This window comes from Triturus cristatus, chromosome 1_2 (genome assembly GCF_964204655.1).
Source record: "Triturus cristatus chromosome 1_2, aTriCri1.1, whole genome shotgun sequence".
NCBI lineage: Eukaryota > Metazoa > Chordata > Amphibia > Caudata > Salamandridae > Triturus > Triturus cristatus.
Window position 1 is genome coordinate 715147403 of NC_140580.1, and position 18534 is coordinate 715165936.

An 18534-nucleotide genomic window follows, 5' to 3' on the forward strand; every position below is an offset into this window, starting at 1 on the left:
GTCAACAGCACAGTCTTTTGGCTAGGTTTGTGCCATAGAAATACCATATACGTACATCGATACAAGAAGTACAGAGTGATGAACATACAGGTAGGGCACACGAGCAGGTGGGGAGGGGGAAGAATAGGCATACCAACTCTTCCAGTTTCTGATTTAGTGTCTCCAAGGATCTCTCCTTCTCTGCATCCTGAGCTTTAAGGAGTTCAAGTGTCACCGTTGTTTCAGCAATCCTAGATAAAAGGAAAGAACTTGTGGTAAAGTTGGCAAAGACAGAACACACAGAAAGGCTGAATGGAGAGCATTCAGGTAAGGGGCAATATAAATTGGCCTTAGCTAGCCTCACAGACATCACACACACCTAAATATGTGGCATAGGCTCCATATGATAATATGAAGACTGCTGCCTATGTCCATAGTCTATTGTACAACACACTCAATTCTTTCTCTGTAGAGCCGCTCCAGACTCCCTTCACAACTGGACATCATGCTATGCACACCCTCTGGTAGTCATAAGGCGATCACCAAACTCCACTGTTTACTGTACAACATGCCCCACAAATACTATACCAATTGCAAGTGTGCCTAGTCATTGTTACCATACTGTCCAACATTTCCCAGAAACATATCCTTGAAAATTTGCTGGAGCCTATATCAGCTAGGGGGACAACCATGCACTGCTGGACTGCCTTTACTCCATTTGGTTCTCGTACCCACAGCCTTCCTGCCCTGTGTTCACCACATAAAGTCCCAAAGCACCCCGCTACACCTACCACCTCCTGTCCCATACTTCACACCTTCTGAGAAAAAGGCAGCTGATCTCCTGTCCAAACAATGCCAATTTTAATATGTTTTGTGTTTCCCTTCCTATTGTACACCTTTTTAAAAATATTTTACAGGTTCTGGAAGCCATAACTGGAGGTTACGCCGGGTCTTTCTCTGTCATGAAGGCATCCAAGGAAAAGAGCAAGTGGCGGGGCAGTAGGACAGACAATTGCTGCTCCACACACCGGACTGCGTGAGATCTAATGACCAGAGGGCACTGCCTCTGGATTGTAGTCTAAATCCATTTTCGACATCTAACTATTCTGCAGCTGGATTGCAGCTCAGTATATCTCAGTGATACTCAAAGTACGGCGCGGGGGGCGCTTGCGCCCCTCTTGACCTTTACATGTGTCCCCCCCTGTTGAACAGCAGAACGAGCTGCTGTTTAGTTGCTGAGCACTAATATTCAGAACAAAATGTTAAATTAACGGGCAAGCATTTATTAACCTGCAAATAAATGCTTGCCCATTTATTTAACATTTTTTTAGATCTCCTTACACAATCCCTGACCGACCCAGACGTCCTATTGCCACCCTGCTGGCATCAGTGCAGCCCTCGGTCACACCACAGACCATATTTTGTTGCCCCTGGGCAAATGTTCGCGACTACCCATGGTATATCTAATGCTGTAAAACTAGGCTCCTTATCACTACATCTGAGCCCTCGGGTAGACAGATTTTTAAACCAAAGTGTGACTTGAGGCACAAGCCAGGGCATCCTTCCTCAAACCCATCAATTGCATCCTGTGTGAAAAAGCCAAGCACCACCCTCATCTAGCATATGCAGGGCATAATTGAGGACCTGTGCGTTAGCTGCCTTGATGTTGCATGTGGGTCTTGGGCCTGGCTAGTACAAACTCAGAAAGTTACGGTTAGTTGCATGCGCTTGAAACTGAACAGACACAAGTTTCTCAATTTGTTTACTAAGGAAGGAAAGCTACAAGGATGATGTTACATGGTCTCTGAGTGGAGGCAAAAAAGCACTTGTTCCTGTTATGGACTGTTAGTCCAGAGAGGAACCAGATTCTATTTCATTTGCCCTTGTTTAATGAGTTAACATAATTCTCATCCTCAAAACCCTGTTGATACTACTGGATGCTCAGTTCTTGAGTCCTCTTTTCATATGATTCGACTGGACGGAGCAGCAAGCAGCCTTTTCTTTGATCTACCAGACCACGAGCTCTTATCAAGGAGGCCCGGACTGGCAAGCAACACGCTACAGTGCACACAAGATAACACTCTCACATGCCCTGAAGAAGTTCATCTCTGAACGAAACGCGTTGGCTGACAATCGTCTTAAAAATGTCAAACATTTTCCAATAAAAGACATTATTGGTTTACTAACTATAAAGACTTTGCGACTCATTGTGAATAACAACTTTGTGTATACATTGGTAGTGCGCCACTCCAAAAACCCGAATTCAGTATTTCTCTGCTCAGCAGCTAGCACCCAACAACGGCAGGTGCTGGAAGTGGCTAACGCACACCTTCCCCATAGAAATTACGGACGTTAATACTAAGGGTACACTTTGGGATAGTGCGGTCACTGTGTCCGCCGTTGCCTGCGATCATACACCACTCTTTTCATATGATGTCCAGCCCACAGCCCAACCAGCCATCCTTGAGGCAGCTTCAAAAGCCCTAAGGCTGTCACCACATAGGCATGAAAATAGGAGTCAGAGAATCATGCTTTCACCAGAGCACTCTTTTCCAGGCTCCCACGCAACGTTACACTGGGACGTTGGCCTTGCCCAACCACACAGCGGCTTTGAACGCTTTTGGGCTCCGTCACTGTAGGATATGAAGGAAAAAGGCAGTGAACCATGCTTTCACCGGGGGACTAACTGTTTGAGAGTTCCCTGTGACAAGACACCTGATAACACCCACCATCAGTGCCGAAGCTTTGAAAGCTGCTTAGAGTTCCTGCTTCTGGAGATGCTTGCAGGCATGGACGGACGGACCTTCTGCACCTGGAGGTGGGCCTCCTTCTGACATTTGATATCTGGTATATTATAGCAGAATCTAGATATTGTGGATTTTTATGATGGCAAAGACAAATGCTATTCTATCCCTAGGCCTTCTGTGAGGTAAGAAGAAGAAACTAATCTTACCTCTATAGAAGATTTTTTTAACAAAGCAGTGGGCGTAATTATTTAACAAATCACTTTGACAGAATAATTTATTTAGGACTCTTTGCAAACTTCTACATATATGCTCAAATGATGTAATTGAGGTGTCTTTATAGCTGAGGCCAGCTGACATTGCCCTAAGAGCAAATTTCTGTGGGATTTTGGATAAAAGATATCCTGGCGTTGACTGCTCAAACTGAAGCTACTCCATATGCTGCCATATTGGTATGTGTATCTCTGCTATCCATCTTTAAACAGAAAGATTAAACACTTTGATAAATAATTCTCATTATTTTGGCTGACCTGGATTTTTAAGTGCAATAAAATCTCTGGAGTGTTGGTTATGATGATGGCAAGACAAGTCTGGTTAAGAAATTAGGTAAAGAGGTAGCAGGGAATATATGGCATCCAGGACTCTTAAAAATCCACCAATTACGGAATTAGGGCCTCTGCAATTGCCACAGAGGGTCCAAAATAGATTGTGATCTACTGCATTTTTTTAAAGGCTTTCTGATTGTCTTAGTCCCTAGTGTTTCTGACTCACCTAATATAGTCTCCCCCTCTATACATTCATTCATTTACATAGGGGATGTAGCCATTATTTCTGATCTTCCAAAATGCTTCAAAAGCGGATTCCTAAATAGGTTTCTTTTATGGTTGACTTGTGTTAAATTAATAATCTATGCCTTTGTCTGGAAAGGGTAGATTTATTCCCATTCCTAAATTTGGAGTTTAGTTCCAAACTGAGCTGGTCTAAATTACCAGAAATGACTTGTAGTAAAACTGCAAAAATAAGGAAAACTGCCCCTTCTGTCTGTTTTGCGGCTGTTATTTATGATGTTCTGTCTGTAAGCCAACATCAGGGGAAAGGAAATTAGGGTTTGAAAAGGTTCTTCATATCTAATATAGAGGATAAGATTAGTTAGAGACCTACAACCTTGTGGTTGTCTTCATAGGCTCAACTGCTACCATCTCCGTGTTAAATTTGAGTCACATCTTGAAGCTTGAGGGTGTACGTCAAATTCCATGGTATGTCTATATTTCTAAAACTGCAAAGTATTTAGACTTAAATAATGTGGTTGACAGCCCATTTAGCATCATATTCTCTTGCAATGTCCGTTTTGGAACTGCTTTCTACGATAAATTAAAGGCTTATATGAATTCTGAAATTCTTAATTTTCCTACAGTAAGGGCTTCTGAAATAAACACCCCTTTTTGCTTAAATGACTAATTTCTCAATATAAGCTGCAATGTTTATGTAAAGCATGCTGCCACGCATATATTCTTTTTTGTAAATTTTACTCTGTACCAAGAAAGAAGTGGATCAAACTAGTACTCGCTTTCAGATATCAAACTTGTAGAGCTGCTTTTCTTTCCCTTCTGCTTTTAAATTCTTCTTACACTCATTTTGCAGTGAATATGCAAGTATTATGGTTATGCAAGAAACGGGAAAGCAAGGGTTTTTGTCACTTTTAATCTGTCAATAGGCCTACATGTATTGGAATTTTATAAATATTTGTATGTTTATTTATGTCTCTTAAAACATTTTGTCGAACTAAACTATGATTATGATGTAGAAAAGAAAAAAAAGAGTGGAAGCGGATATTGTGAACAAAATCATTAGAAATTCCATGGATGAGAGAGAGGTGGCGTTCAAAAGGGTATAGTACCAGCTACAGCACCATTAATGAGGCCTAGCTTTCTTGATTATAGTATAAGAGGTAGAAATTAAGAAGGTTAAAGGAAGGACGAGAAGTGAATCAGAACTAAGTCTCAGTAATAAAGCAGAGATCTAAGACATGTGTTAGTCGGTAAATAATTTGCTGTGGAAGATCTGAATCTGATATACTCAGGCGCTCAACTTTCAATAACAACTGTTTTAAAACCATACTAGTTTACGTCTTTTTAGATATATACCACTGGGATAGCATGTGCGACATGATACTTGAAATGCCTGAAAAGTGATCATGTTGCAATTGTCCCCTTTCTTGCTCTCGAAATTCAACCTCATCATACCTTGAGTAATATTTATAGTGATAACATCCAGGTTGCATGCTCATGTCAGAGGCTGAGGTGGCAAGAAGTTTAATCTTCCAATTTTTTTACAATTAATATCTACCTTTCTATAAGAAATCCTATCCCAAGAAAGAACTTCCTTCCCCTGTCCATAGCAAATTATCATCAGTGTGACAGTATTGTGGACATCCCAGTGCCACTACTTTCTAGGCAATTTACGGGAAGGATGAAACTTCAGCAAAACAGACCACTGCTTTGACAAGAGACTGCAAATTGGCAAATATATTTCTAATATGATCTATTAAAAGGGGTAAGCACACTGATATAGTAGATTTAAGGCACCATTATAAATCCATGGTCTGGGACAGGAAATCTGAAATGAATAAGGATTAACAAACTTTTTAAAAAAAATTGTTGCCTCTGGTCATAACTATTTTTCCAGAGTTGTTCATATTTGAGGACCAGTGGTATTCTCAGTTTTCTAAGTTATATTCTTGAACCAGTCCTGTTAACTAGATAGCCTTTTCACACATGAAAGTTTGATGTGACCTAAGCCCTATTCTTTAAAAGAAGCTATGACAGCTAGAAAATGTGGGAAGACCTCTGGACCTGATAATATCTTGGTTAATCTTTACAAATCAGATCCCATTTTATGGGGCTGTTATTTTACTTTTATTAGTGATGCAAACTTACAGGGACCCCCAATCCCTTACTGATGGCTAGGTACAAAGATTGTGCCTATTTTCAGGGAAGGATATTGAAACAAGCCTCTTAAGTACCCTCAAATCAACCTGCTCGATAACATTCAGAACGTTTTCTCAAGAGTATTGCTATGAAGGATCAAGCAGGGACAAGGAGAATAAGATTCTATCCAACTGTCAGGCTGGCTTCAGAAAGAAAATGAACACAACAAATGAAGCCATCAGGCTCTGTCTTCTACTAATCAACTTTGTGGTACTGCAAAATCAGCTGCTATATGTGGTGTTTGTAGACCTATACTGTGCTTTCAATAACGGTCCCCGCCACTTATTGAGGTCCGCTGTATGTTATCTCTGTATTCCATCTGGAATCTTATCCTTATTGCTTAGATTGCACGATGGGAAATTTGCAAAGTTCTGCTGGGGGGCTACCAGACCATTCCCTTTGTTGAGGGACGGGGTACAACAGGATTTCTGTTTGGCATCAATGTTGTTTTCATTATACATTAATGGAGTGGTTGAGTTCATTAAATCTTGTACAAGTGATGCTCCAGTCCATCGTGGGACTAAGATGGCAATGCTGTGGTTCACTGATGACACGCTCTTGGTCTCAAAGACCCCTTTTGGTCCCCAGAATCTAGTAAATAGATTTGGTGAATTTTTTTCCTTCAAGGGTCTGACAATTAACACGGCAAAAACCAAGTTAAAGATGTTTCATAAACATAAGGGAGTTAAGAACACATTTACATTAAATTTCTCTTCTATCGAACAGGTTTCTAACTTCCACGATCTAGGCATAAATTTCTTCAAAAATGCAAGGTGGAGGCAACATCTGACCTATTGAAGAAATTTGATGTCCCAGCAAACTGGTTGCACACTCCATTTAGCCCAAAATAAAGATGGTGCATATGATCCATCTAGCCCTGGAAGTGTAAAAGGTGCACGGCCAAAGTATTGCTTTGTACGGCGCAGAACTGTGGAGATTTTCTAATGTCTCTGACTTATTTGCTGTGAGTTGTCATTTTTCAAACAATTACTGTAGGAGGCTGGCTTAGTATATGGTGCTCCCTTATGTAAGTGTAGCACCCTGCATTAAACCAGACAACCCTTATGGTGATTTTAGTGGTCTTAAACACCCTTTGAAAGCTCTCTAAGTGGTAGCTGTGGAGAGCAGCCTTCAGGCTTAGTCCAGGAGTGTGAAGCAGCTTGTTTTACCAGCACTTAATCTTATGGTATGAGTTAAGTGAAAAAGAAACACGCTGTGTAGTTATAAAAAAATATGTATTTATGATTAACAATCACTAACACAATGTAATATCTCCTATATGGAGATAGAAACACACAATACTTTGTCAATAGAATACGTAAACAGCACAGAATACACAGTGGTCTCTGGGGGGAGGCAAAATCATATACTAAAATATTGGAATGCGAACCTCGATTACATCAAGAATGGACCCAGAAGATGTAGAAGAGTCAGGGACTCAACAAACCACTCAAGGAGAGTATCTAGAAACCCCCTGGACGTTGTGTGCAGTACAGGAACACGACCGCGTACTAAATGGAAGTCTATGGGTAAGTTGTGGTTGCAATTTAAAAGGAGAAGGACCCTTCCAGTGGACCCTAAAGAAACCCCACGGAAGATGGGAGGTTGAAGAGTCACCCCACCCATGGGTACCCCAGGAACCAGGATACCTACACCAGGGAAGCCGAGTGCATAAGTGCGAAGTGACGTCGGAAACTGCTGTAGACCACAATGGAGGATTTCAGAAAAGATGCCGTTGGTGAAGGTGAAAAGGTACGGTGGAACCCAAAGGTGGATTCAAGATGAGAGGAACCTGCAAGAAGAGGGAACTCTATGACACTCAAGAGTGACCAGGAGGCACGGAAGACAAATGCCTACCAATGTCCGAGATGCAGGAGAGTCGACAGTGCCATTGAAGTTGCAGCTGTGCGGACCAGGTGACGCTGTAGAAGACCAGGAGCCGTTCACGAGCTGTCTCATGTTGAATGTTGAGAGCCAAGGGGGTAGTGTCCGGCAGGGGCACCAACAAGCCTTGGTAGCAGCAAACAACATAGTTGACGTAAAAGGTGCAGTGTTGGGACCAGCAAGGTCCAAGTGACTCACCACGAGCAGGTTAGTCAGTGAAGGCCCCGAGCAAGCAGGGGAGCCCACTGGAGCCAAAGAAGACCCTCAAGAGGACCCACAGGATAGAGGCACAGGAGTAGCAAGAGGACCTCGAGCAGCTCACCAGAGGATGGAGGCCCACGGTGCAAAGGATGCGGTGCAGGCGAAGATCTTGGCTGCAGGAGATGCTTGATGCTGGAGCTTCTTGGAGCCCGAAGATCTCTGCAGGTGAGAGTAAACAAGCCTTGGCAAAGGAAAGTCGACACAGTGCACAGCGGTACAGCTCGAGCTGTTCCAATGAGGGATAATGGCCTCAAACTTGCTAGGAAGACAGTGCAGGCCTCTAGGGAGTTGCAGAACCCCAACTCGTGTTGCTGAACCTTTCAGAGTCCTTAGGAGCTCAGGAACAGTAGACCTGTCCACTTCGTTGCGGTGCCTGCAGATGCTGGGAAGTGACTCCTTCACTCTAAGGGAGATTCCTTTGGGTGTCTTGGATGCCTATAGGCCCTGTGAAGAACCTGTATGGAGCACAGGCACAGACGTTGCAGCAGACTTGCAGGACGACAAGACCAGGAACAGCAGGAGTCTTCCAAGTTGTAGTCTCAGTTCACAAAGCGAAGTCCAGTGCCCAGACGGTAGAAGTTGAAGTGGTATTGGATCTAAATCTTGTTCCACTACGAATCTAGGGACCCACCCACAGGAAAGCCCTTAAGTACTCTAAGGAAAGGGTTGGAACGATTCAGGGGTCCCTCCCAGAGGATGGGCTGAACAGTGGGGAGGATATTCCAGTGCCCTTTATCCAGTTTCGCGCCAGAGCGGGAGCCAACGGCTCTCTGAAATGGTTTGAACTGGAGTATGCAAGGAGGGCACCAAAGGTGCCCTTCAAGCAGTCTAAGTGGCGCTGGCAAGCGCACACACCCTGTCCCAGTACACTAAGTTCTGTCTGGGACGTGGTCATACCTGCCTGTGGCAGAATACCTATTGTCCTACATTCCTCTGCTCGAGCTTGGCTCAGCAGCAGGAGGGCAGAATCGGGTCTTTGGTCGGCAGCAGCCATAGTTTGCTCCCGGTACCAGTCTTTTAGACCCAGACAGCAAACTGTGGCTGCTGCCGACCAGAGACATGATTCTGCCTGCCTGACTTTGCTTTGCTCCTGGAACATGTAGGATTCAAACCCTTGCAGTCCCATTTTTAAAACTTTTTCTATTCTCTTATGCTATCTGCCTAGCCCAATCCTCTTCTATACCATATCACTCCTATCCTACCAGAGAGACTCTTCCTTCTAAAATCAAGACCCTCTTTCACCCAAAAAAACAAAACTCCTTCCTGTCCCCAAAGAAGACCACATCATGTTCCACATACTTCCCTTCTTCAAGCCAACACCTACCCCAACACTGTGTAATGCCCATTCTTAATACACACCTTTTTGGTCCATGCCCACTGCTCTCGTACATGCTCACATTAATCGGTCTTCCTGTCTCATCACCGCTGTCCAGTTGAACACACACAGCTTCTCTTCTATCATGAGTGCACCATTCATTTGTATGAACACCCATGTGTTTCAATATGGCCCCAATACAATATGTCCTATTTTAGTTCCTCTAGCCCTTAACCCTCATCTTACAACGCATACTCCATATTCTACAAAAACACCAGGAAAGTACCTTGCATTCAGCTCTGCTTTCTCTGCGTCACTCTTCATCTGGAGTTGGATCATCTCCCGCACTTTGTCCTTCAGCTGTTCATCTAGCTGTGCCAGCTGCAGTGCCTGACGTTCTACCACCAGTGCTGCAGTGCCCTCAGAGGTACGCTGACTGCTGCTCACATGTATACAGGATGCATGCAACGTGCGACATGCCTTGGACAGCTCATTACGCATCTCAGACAAGTCCCTGAAAAGCGAACGTAAAAGGAGTTGAGTGATAGTTGCATTATTACGGCGAGTGTTGCAGCATAAGGAGCTTGTACCCTTTCAGTTGGTCAGGACCTGCTCCTCTACGTCTAACAAATCTTTACCGTTCATTCCTTCACACAGTGTCCCATTTCCCACTAAAGTCCAAGAGGATGCTGACTACCCACATAAAAGACCATGTCTTAGTCTCTAGCAGACTCTCTAGTTTCTCCCAGTGTTTGATACACAGCCCATAGTGATGTACTACACAGCTCCCCAATATACCCTTGATCTGTGCCCCTTCAAATCTTCATGTTACAACTAAGATCCCGACTAAAACTCCCTAAAACACACTGTACTGTCCCCATCATGATTATGAACTCCCCCTATGCCGCCCATCCCACACAAAAAAAAAACTTCACCAGGCCCTATCTTTCCTCTCAGAAGATCCTGGCTAGTGACTTTCATCCACCAAACTTAACACTCACCACTTTAAATCAACTTGACAGTGTACATTCAGGTCCTATGTATACTCTTTCCATTGGTCACCTATCACCATCAACCACATCTTGACCTGTATCTAACAGATCCTGTGCTCATTGTTTCCCCGAGATATGCTTATCACCCTTGTCTCTAGGATCATGCTCCCCATAACTGACCTGTCAGTCATGCTCTTCATCTCACTGAAGTTGCGGCGGACACCCACCACCTGTCTCCAGAGGGTCAGCAAGCGGCTGTGCTCATTACTGAAGTAGGTATTGAAAGACTAAGCAGGAAGAATAGAAAACGAAAGCGGTGAAAATGTAAAATAAGACACCCTACTTTCATAAGGGCTTAGGACGAGAGCAGGGGACATTATTTATTAAAGGATGGGGATAATAGAAAGTATCATTTGGACTCCCAGAACAAGCTATTCTTTGAGTCCAAAAGCCTATCCCTTTTCAAATCTGCCAACTGTAAGCGAAATGAGAGGGGTTCACAGTCACAGTCATCCACTCCTCACTTCCCCTCAACAATCATTAACACATCATTGTCGAGCACTGTCGGACAATGAGGGTATAGGAAAAGATACAGAAAAAGAGAGAGTAGGAGGGAAGAGAAAATGATAGAAAGAGAGTAACAGCAAGAGAAAGAAAGAAAGAGAGAGTAAGAAAGAAAGGGTGGAAGAGAGAAAGAAAAAAGAGAGGGAAAGATGAAAGAAGAGAAAGAAAAATGAAACACTCACTTCTGAGCCCTTTTCACAGTCCACTCATCCTCACACACAGCTATTAGGGTCTCTTGCTGATGGCTACATCAATGGAGGATTCAGGTCACAGTGTGTGCATTACAAACAAATAATGTAACATTAGGTTCTCTCCAACCCTGTTACCGCTTCTTCTGCCTCAACTGAGCATTAAACAATCCTAAAGAGGGCATAAGAACTATACAAACACTATATATACCTGAGATATTCTCAGAAAGGGCAGTGCCATAACTCGAATGGTGCATAAGAAGCATTCCAATATAGGGACTAATGCAGATATGGTTTTGCTTTGCTCTCATGTAAACATAAAAGTGACTGCTGGAAAAACAAATTGCATCATCAGTTAGGGGGCACTCACCTCTTCTTCCCGCCTCCAGTCAGACTCACGTTGCTCCAGCTCATCACGAGCATTTTTCCAATCCACCGTCAGCTTTCGGATATCCTCACTTAGAGCCTGGTTTGCACTGTTAGCCTGGTCCAACTGTTCTCTCAGCATGGCATTCACCTGGGCAAGGCTGGTACTCCTGTGAGGGCATTTAAAGTATGAGCCTTCAATTCATCACTCTGGGCCCTCCTCTCACTACCACAAGTCTTTTATCACTTTGACCCTTACATTCACCCCTTCAAACCCTTGATACATCTCTTCTAACCTTCCTCTCTTCCAGTACTCCATTAATCCATGTACTCTGTCAGCATCCCAGCTATCTCTTCTACATTCCATTAATCCTCTGGCCCCATCTTCATAGTTCTCTAGTCATCTCTTGAAGTCATCCAGTTTTCTTTCATACATCTGTCCATTTCTTCCATTCTCTTCTAGCCCTCCCGTTAACATTTTGATGCCTCTATCCATCTATTATCGAGACGCCATTAATCTCCGTGCACCAGATATCAGGATAAAAATGAAATCTGACTGGAAACATGTAGACCTGTAATTCCTAGCCATTTGACTTATGTGGATTACCGTGTCCGGGTAGCTTCTTGGAATCAGACCAGAACCTGCCGGCGGTAAGTTATCTGCCATGCCTTTGTTTTACGCTGAATTTTGGCTTTCATTTATTAGGTTATCTTTGGGGACCACATACAGCTAGGTTATTGAGCTGAGTGTCAAGCATTTTGTGTTTCCTTTTATGGATTCGGTTAAGACACTGTTTAACCTCCAAAACGGCATCGTGTACGTCAATGCATGATACTTTGACCTTAGAATTAAATTGATTTGGGCCATTTTTCCACGTATTTGTTATAATTGATTAACATGTATGCGGTGTCAGTGCAGGGTGCTCCTAGAAATGAGTTGTCGTTTTTGTGACCACCTTTCTAGACATGTGGTGGGGTTTCTTTTTAACATAGAGGCACAGGTTTTTTGTCTCTAGTTTGACAGACCCCTCTAAGTAAATACACGAGGCGCCTTAAAGACTAACTCTAGCGCACACGCTCTTTTCAATCTGTGTCCCCGTGTTTGAGATTTCGCTCTACACATTAGGTTTTGGCTTGATACAAACTCTTTGCTTTCTGTAGGTTACTCATCAACCATTCTTGGACAACAAGGTGTACTTTTGGCACCCTTCTCCTAATTTATACTGTAATTGCTTTCTTGTTACAAGTGAGTTTTGATTAGTTTTCATCACTACATGACTGCAACTACGGGTCATTGGGTGACCCTCTCTCTAACTGTTCCTCCGTCTCTGATTTCTTATTTAGGAGCCAATTCGGCCCACATTTTTAAAATACAGCCAGATTTTTCATGCTGTTTCCCAATGGTAATAACCACTGATTATTTTTTCCCAATAATATTGTTCCTCTATTAGCGTCACCTAACTTTAGATTAGTTGCTTCTAGGTGCTCCATCCCCTCCCACACTATCTCTTTGAGTCCTGATGAAGACCCCATAATAAGGATGAAGCAGCCTTTATGACAACAAGGGTCCAAACGTTGACATATTTGTATCAATTTCAAACGAGGGCAACAGAGACGTGTTTATCTGTGCCTAGAGTGTTATGTTTATTTCGTATATTGTTTCGTTGATATATATTCCGATTGGTTCTAAACTATTTGGATGTAGTTGAACCACATTGCCTTTCTGTTCCCTCACGTAATCACCCAACTTTCCCTGAGCACTCACCCCCTTCCCCCCTTTCTGAGCACCGATGTGTACCAATGTTGATTTATTTCATATTCATATGTTTTGAGTGATTCTTTTTCTGTGATGCAACATTAAATCACAGTAAATCATCATTCTGTTCTGTGACGTTTTGAATTACTTAATGGTTTTGAATTTAGTTTTATGTACATAAATCTATAAGCAGTCAGTCACTGTGACCGATTTTCTTGTACCTCCTGGAGAGACATGTCAATGACTCTCAGGAAGGAGGCAATGAGGAATTGCAAGCCTGAAAGGTGTCCCCACCCCTCCTGCAGGAAGCCAGTTGGGTGTTAGTCTCAAAAGGCAGGCTTTGAAGGTGAAGCCGCCTTTGAAGAGCAGAGGTGTAACACCAGGGGGGAGGCTGCACCATTGTTGAGGTAGACCGGCTGGCACAAGAAGCAGAGAGAGGAAACCAGTTACCAAACCGTTTTCCCCAGGGGCGTGTAGCCCTGAGGCAGCCACACGCTGCGGGATGGCTAGGGAGGTCTGAACACCGACAGAGGGGTCTTGCCATCTTGGGAGTAGGCAGAATGGTACATCCTGGGATAGCCAGATGCCACACTCCACAGGAAGGGGTCAGCAGATGTGAGGGAACCTGGTAGTCTCCTGGCTACCACCGCATCCTGTACCGAGGAACCGTTGCAAGCATAAAGGGACACCCCTGGCTGAGGCAAGTTGGTGGCCAGAAGTCTTCAAGCTGCTGCTACCACCGCCGCCATGCAGCACCGAGGACCAAGACCTGAGGCACAGAGTTGCACCCGAATTTACTGAGCCCAGAAATGCTGTTGGAGAGTTAGTGGGACCCTCAGAAGGCGAGTTATCTATCCAGGAAGGATTCGTCTGTTACCGCGACATCCGGTGATTGGTGGTCCAATGGTGATTGAACTTCGGCCAGACCATAGAGGACTTCTTGGGACGTTGACTCCCTCATCATCTTCATCGACCAAGGAATCTCTGCAGGAATACCCTCGATGACCACATTGCATCCACAGCATTCTTCATCCCTTGCATCGGGACCAACCCATAGGAATCCATTACAAAGTGGATAAAGTGCCTGGAACTACTGAAGGACTGCTTCCCCTGTGAAGGTAACCGTTTTTGAGGACTGTGCTGGTCCCCCTGACTAACTCTATGCTGGACTTTGTTGCCCTAAGTACTTATAATTGACCGCACTGACACTTACCTACGTTTTCTTTTTTTTTTAAATGGTGTCCCTTTTGTTGAATTTGCCAAGGCTTGTTCGTGGTTGAGTGAAATCTATATCTCTGGAACACTCCGGTGGATCTTTTTCATACTAGTGTCTAAAACCTAATACAAATACAGTCTATTTTTATAAATTGGTGTCCGATTTCTTGAGTGTCGTGTTGATTTCTTCTTCAATCGTATTGGTGCTGTTTAAATGCTTAGCACTTGTTCATCTGGGTATGGCTTGCTGCTCAGTGCCGCAGCTACACAGGGTTGAGCTAAGGATTTTCAGACGGAGACTACTGGACCTAAAGGGGTTGGTAAGTGTATTACATGGTGAGGTTGCATAGCCACACCGTATAATACACCCCATTTCCTCACATTGGTGCCTAGCGGTGGGATCCATAACATTTTTGGAAATACCATACAGTTGTTAAAGTTAGGACCTCTGAGAATCCGCATAGGTAGACCCCAAACAAAAGAAGTTATTGCTCCCAAAAAGTATTTTCTGTGACCACTGTTGAACTCCAGAATACTGCCTCCCAATAGTTGCAAAACTATCCCAAGGAGTAGAGCATTTGAAAAACTTTGGCAAAATTCTCTACAAGTTGAAATAGGAGGAAAATGTTTCCACAAGTTTTTGAACAAAGCCAGGAGCCACTTTTTCGACAAAAGAAACATGGAGATGGATTTGAAAAATCTGTATTAATACAAGAGTGATGATCTGAGGGCATTTTGTGCAGAAAGAAAAATTATCATGGGAGCTAAAGCCAAGAAGCCTGCTTTGATTGATAGCCCGAGAGCCTCCATTCTTGAGAAAGGAATTACCCCAAGAGAGTGGGGATGAAGAGGAGTTGAAGATCAATCACAGCCTGTTGAATGGAGCCAGTGGGGAAGACAGAAACCTTCTCCCATTGGCCTAACATTAGCCCTCGCAGCCCCCGCGGTACGAAGGGGCCTGAGCCCAGGGGCGCCCTCTGGCTTTGCGCATGAGCGGCAGGCCCTCCCTGTACTTTGCAAGTGGCACCCTCAAGTTTCGTTCCACAGTCTGGCTGGCTCTAAAACCAGCCAGAGGTCCATACAAGAGAGCACGGCAGCCCTGGACTTGGAGGAGAGGGCCATAGCTCTGGCTGAAAGGAGGTTGTCCCTAGAGGAAAGGACGACAAGGCTGGGCTTTAAGCCCAGAGAAGATGGTGGCAGAAGACCTGGACGTGCTGATGGGGTGAGCTTGGTGTAAATCTGCCCAAAGGGGTTGTACCTAGTTACGTGCCAGGGATGACATTGACAAGTGGCTGGCCTCATATGAAATAGCTCTCAAAAGGAGGAAGGTGGGGACACAACACTGGGGAACACTTCTGTGGGAGTTATCACCAGGGGTTGGTAGAGATAGGCTACTTAAACTAGAGGAGGAGGTAACTGAGTCCTACACCCACATGAAGGCAGCAATTGTTGAGCTTTTTGGGTTAACTCCTGAGAAGTATAGGATGAAGCTTAGATCCATTCAGAAAGGTAACTCACAAACATGGGTAGACTTTGTTGACACCTCAATTAAGGCACTAGATGGGTGGATTAAAGGCAACAAAGTGGATACATTTGAATGGCTCTACAATCTGTAGGTTAAGGAGAACATTTTAACAAATTGTCTTTCAGAGACGTTGCACCAGCATCTGGTAAACTCCAAGCTGTCTTGCCCCAGGGAACTGGGCAAGATACCTGATGAGTGGGTAAGAAGCAGAGTCCCTAAAAAGACCGTGGGTGGTGACAAGAAGAAAAGTGGTCAGGCCCCCTGTCAGGGTAAAGAGGGAGGGAAAGGATAACAAGAAAGACAGCCCCAAAGACTCCCCAAAAATAGCCCAAACTGGGTTAGGGGAGAGTCCTGAGCCACATCCTAGTCAAAGGGGAAGCGGTATCAGGGAAAGAAGTTTGTCCCCTAAAAGGCAGGAGTATTTTCTTACTGTAACCACCCAGGGCACAAAAGAGGGGATGCAATGTGCACCAAAAAGGCACCCACTGGTGACAGGTCCAAAGTGTTCGCAAGTGTAGGGGATGGATGGGAAGTTGCCCCTAGAGATCCCAAAGGGCACCCAGAGGCCACCGTTGTGTCCCTGGGTGGTGAGAACATTAAACCTTTGGCCCACTGACCTCCTAACATTGAAAAGTATAGGCAGTGGCCAAAAATCAATGGGGTGGAGGTTCTGAGGGATACAGGTTCCAGTACAACCACTGTCATGGCTAAACTGGTTTTCCCAGACCAAATCCAACTTGAGAAGGTGCACAAGATTGTCAACTATGTCAATATCACAAAATCACACCCTATGGCTGACTTTGAGTGGGGAGGAGTTACAGGCCCAAATAAGGTAGCTGTGTCTCCTGCCATCCGAGTGGAGTGTTTGCTGTGCAATAACTTAAATACATCTGCTTGGGCAGAAGTGGAGAGATGGACCCATGCTAACCAAGCTGGGTCTACCTGAATGGGTGTGTGTCACAACCAGAGCACAGAAGGCCATGAGAGAGAGTCAAGGGATCCTGGAGTCCAAAACTATGGAACAGGTCCTTAAAGCCAAAAGGAGGGCAGGAAGGATGTTCCACCTAGCCTCCAAAGGTCCACAGGCCCAGAAGGAGCCCAACCCTCCCGGGGAAGTCCTGGTACCTGAAGAACTGACTCCTGGAAACTTCTCAAATATGCAGAACTCCAACTAGCAGGAGGACTTGTCCCACTCCAAAAGACCATCAACAGTTAGTTGTTAAACAGGCACAAGGGGACACCAGTGGTACCTATAAGGTATACTGGGAGGAGGGGATCCTGTACAGTGAGCCAAGGGACTGCAAACCAGGGGTATCCAGGAAACTGAAGGTCCCTCACCTGTACAGAGAATTTCTCCTTAACCTGGTCTATGATATCCCCTTGGCTGGGCACTTGGGACAGACCAAGGCCTGGGAAAGGCTGGTCAACCACGTCTACTAGCCCCAGATGTCTGAGAAGGTCAAGGAGTGTTGCCCCTCCTGTGTGACCTGGCAAGGTAGGAGGCAATCCAAAGGCTCCCCTTGTACCACTGCCAGTGGTTGAGACACCCTTTGAGAGGGTGGGGGCATATATTGTTGGTCCTCTAGACCCACCCAGCCACAGTTTCAGAGAACAGGCTCATTCTAGTTGTAGTGGACCATGCCACTAGACATCCTGAGGCTATATCACTTAGGACAGTCACTGCCCTTGCAATGGCTAGAGCCCTCCTTGGAATCTTCACAAGGGATGAGTTCTCTAAGGAGGTTATTTCAGACAGAGGCACAAATTTCATTTAGGCCTATCTGGAAGCACTAAGGGAAGAATGTGAGGTGACTTACAAGTTCACCACCCCCTACTGTCCCCAAGGTAGTTAGTTGAGAGATTAAAATAAAAAAATGTTAAGGACATGACCATGGGTTTGCCTGAAAAAAATCAGGGAGATGAGATATTCTCCTCCCATGCCTATTGTTTGCACACAGGGAGGTCCCTCAAAAGAGTTGGCTTCAGTCCCTTTGAGCTGCTGTTTGGACACCCTTTGAGAGGTCCACTCAGCTTGGTTAAGGAAGGATGGGAGACACCCCTGAAAGAACCTAAGCAGGACATAGTGGACCATGTACTTGGCCTTCGCTCCAGAATGGCCAAGTACAAAAAGAAGGAAAGTAAGAATGTGGTGCCCAGCCAGGAGCTTGTCATGCACTGGTATGACAGTCCTCCATGGTGGAATACTAACTAAGACAATTGGTGTGGGTCTTAGAGCCTGTGACACACGTGGCCTTATAGGACAAGTGTACTGGGCCCCACCCCCTCTTAGAAAATAAGGGCAAGTCACCTACTTGGTGGACTTGGGTACTCCCAGGACCCCTTATAGGGTAATCCATGTGAATAGGCTCAAGCTACACCATGAAAGGGCAGACATCACCATTAGTTCAAGTTTCAAGTTTATTTTTATTTAAGTGCTAGTTAATTAAAACCTTCACACTAAAATACATTTATTAAAATTGTTTTTAAAAAATAAGACATTGTGAAAAATATTGATCTATAAGTGTAAACAGGAACAACTGTCCAAAATAGAGTCCATTTAAAGTGATAGGTGTGTCTGGCTTGTCTACACTAGAAGCAAAAGGCCTTCGGCCTTCGTCTTTTCAGTTTTTGATAAGATGGCAGTGCAGACCGGATTTTGTACGAGCAAGATCATTGTGCTCGTGTGCTCCCTCGCGTTAGCTCCTGCCTTTTTATGTGACGCTTGTAGTCACAATATGGAAGCTATGTTGCCATTGGC

The 18534-nt window shown here is 44.5% G+C and overlaps 1 protein-coding gene across 2 annotated transcripts in view; it reads right to left on the reverse strand.

Moving 5' to 3' along the window:
• CROCC (ciliary rootlet coiled-coil, rootletin) overlaps nucleotides 1–18534 on the reverse strand; it is a 435495-nt gene that overhangs the window by 325342 nt on the left and 91619 nt on the right. For both annotated transcript variants that reach the window (XM_085608590.1, XM_085608589.1), the window contains 4 exons: nucleotides 11285–11450; nucleotides 10343–10449; nucleotides 9457–9684; nucleotides 134–230 (listed from right to left, as the gene is read on the reverse strand). In XM_085608590.1, the coding sequence (XP_085464716.1) occupies nucleotides 134–230; nucleotides 9457–9684; nucleotides 10343–10449; nucleotides 11285–11450 (598 nt within the window). The remainder of the gene's footprint in view (nucleotides 1–133; nucleotides 231–9456; nucleotides 9685–10342; nucleotides 10450–11284; nucleotides 11451–18534) is intronic.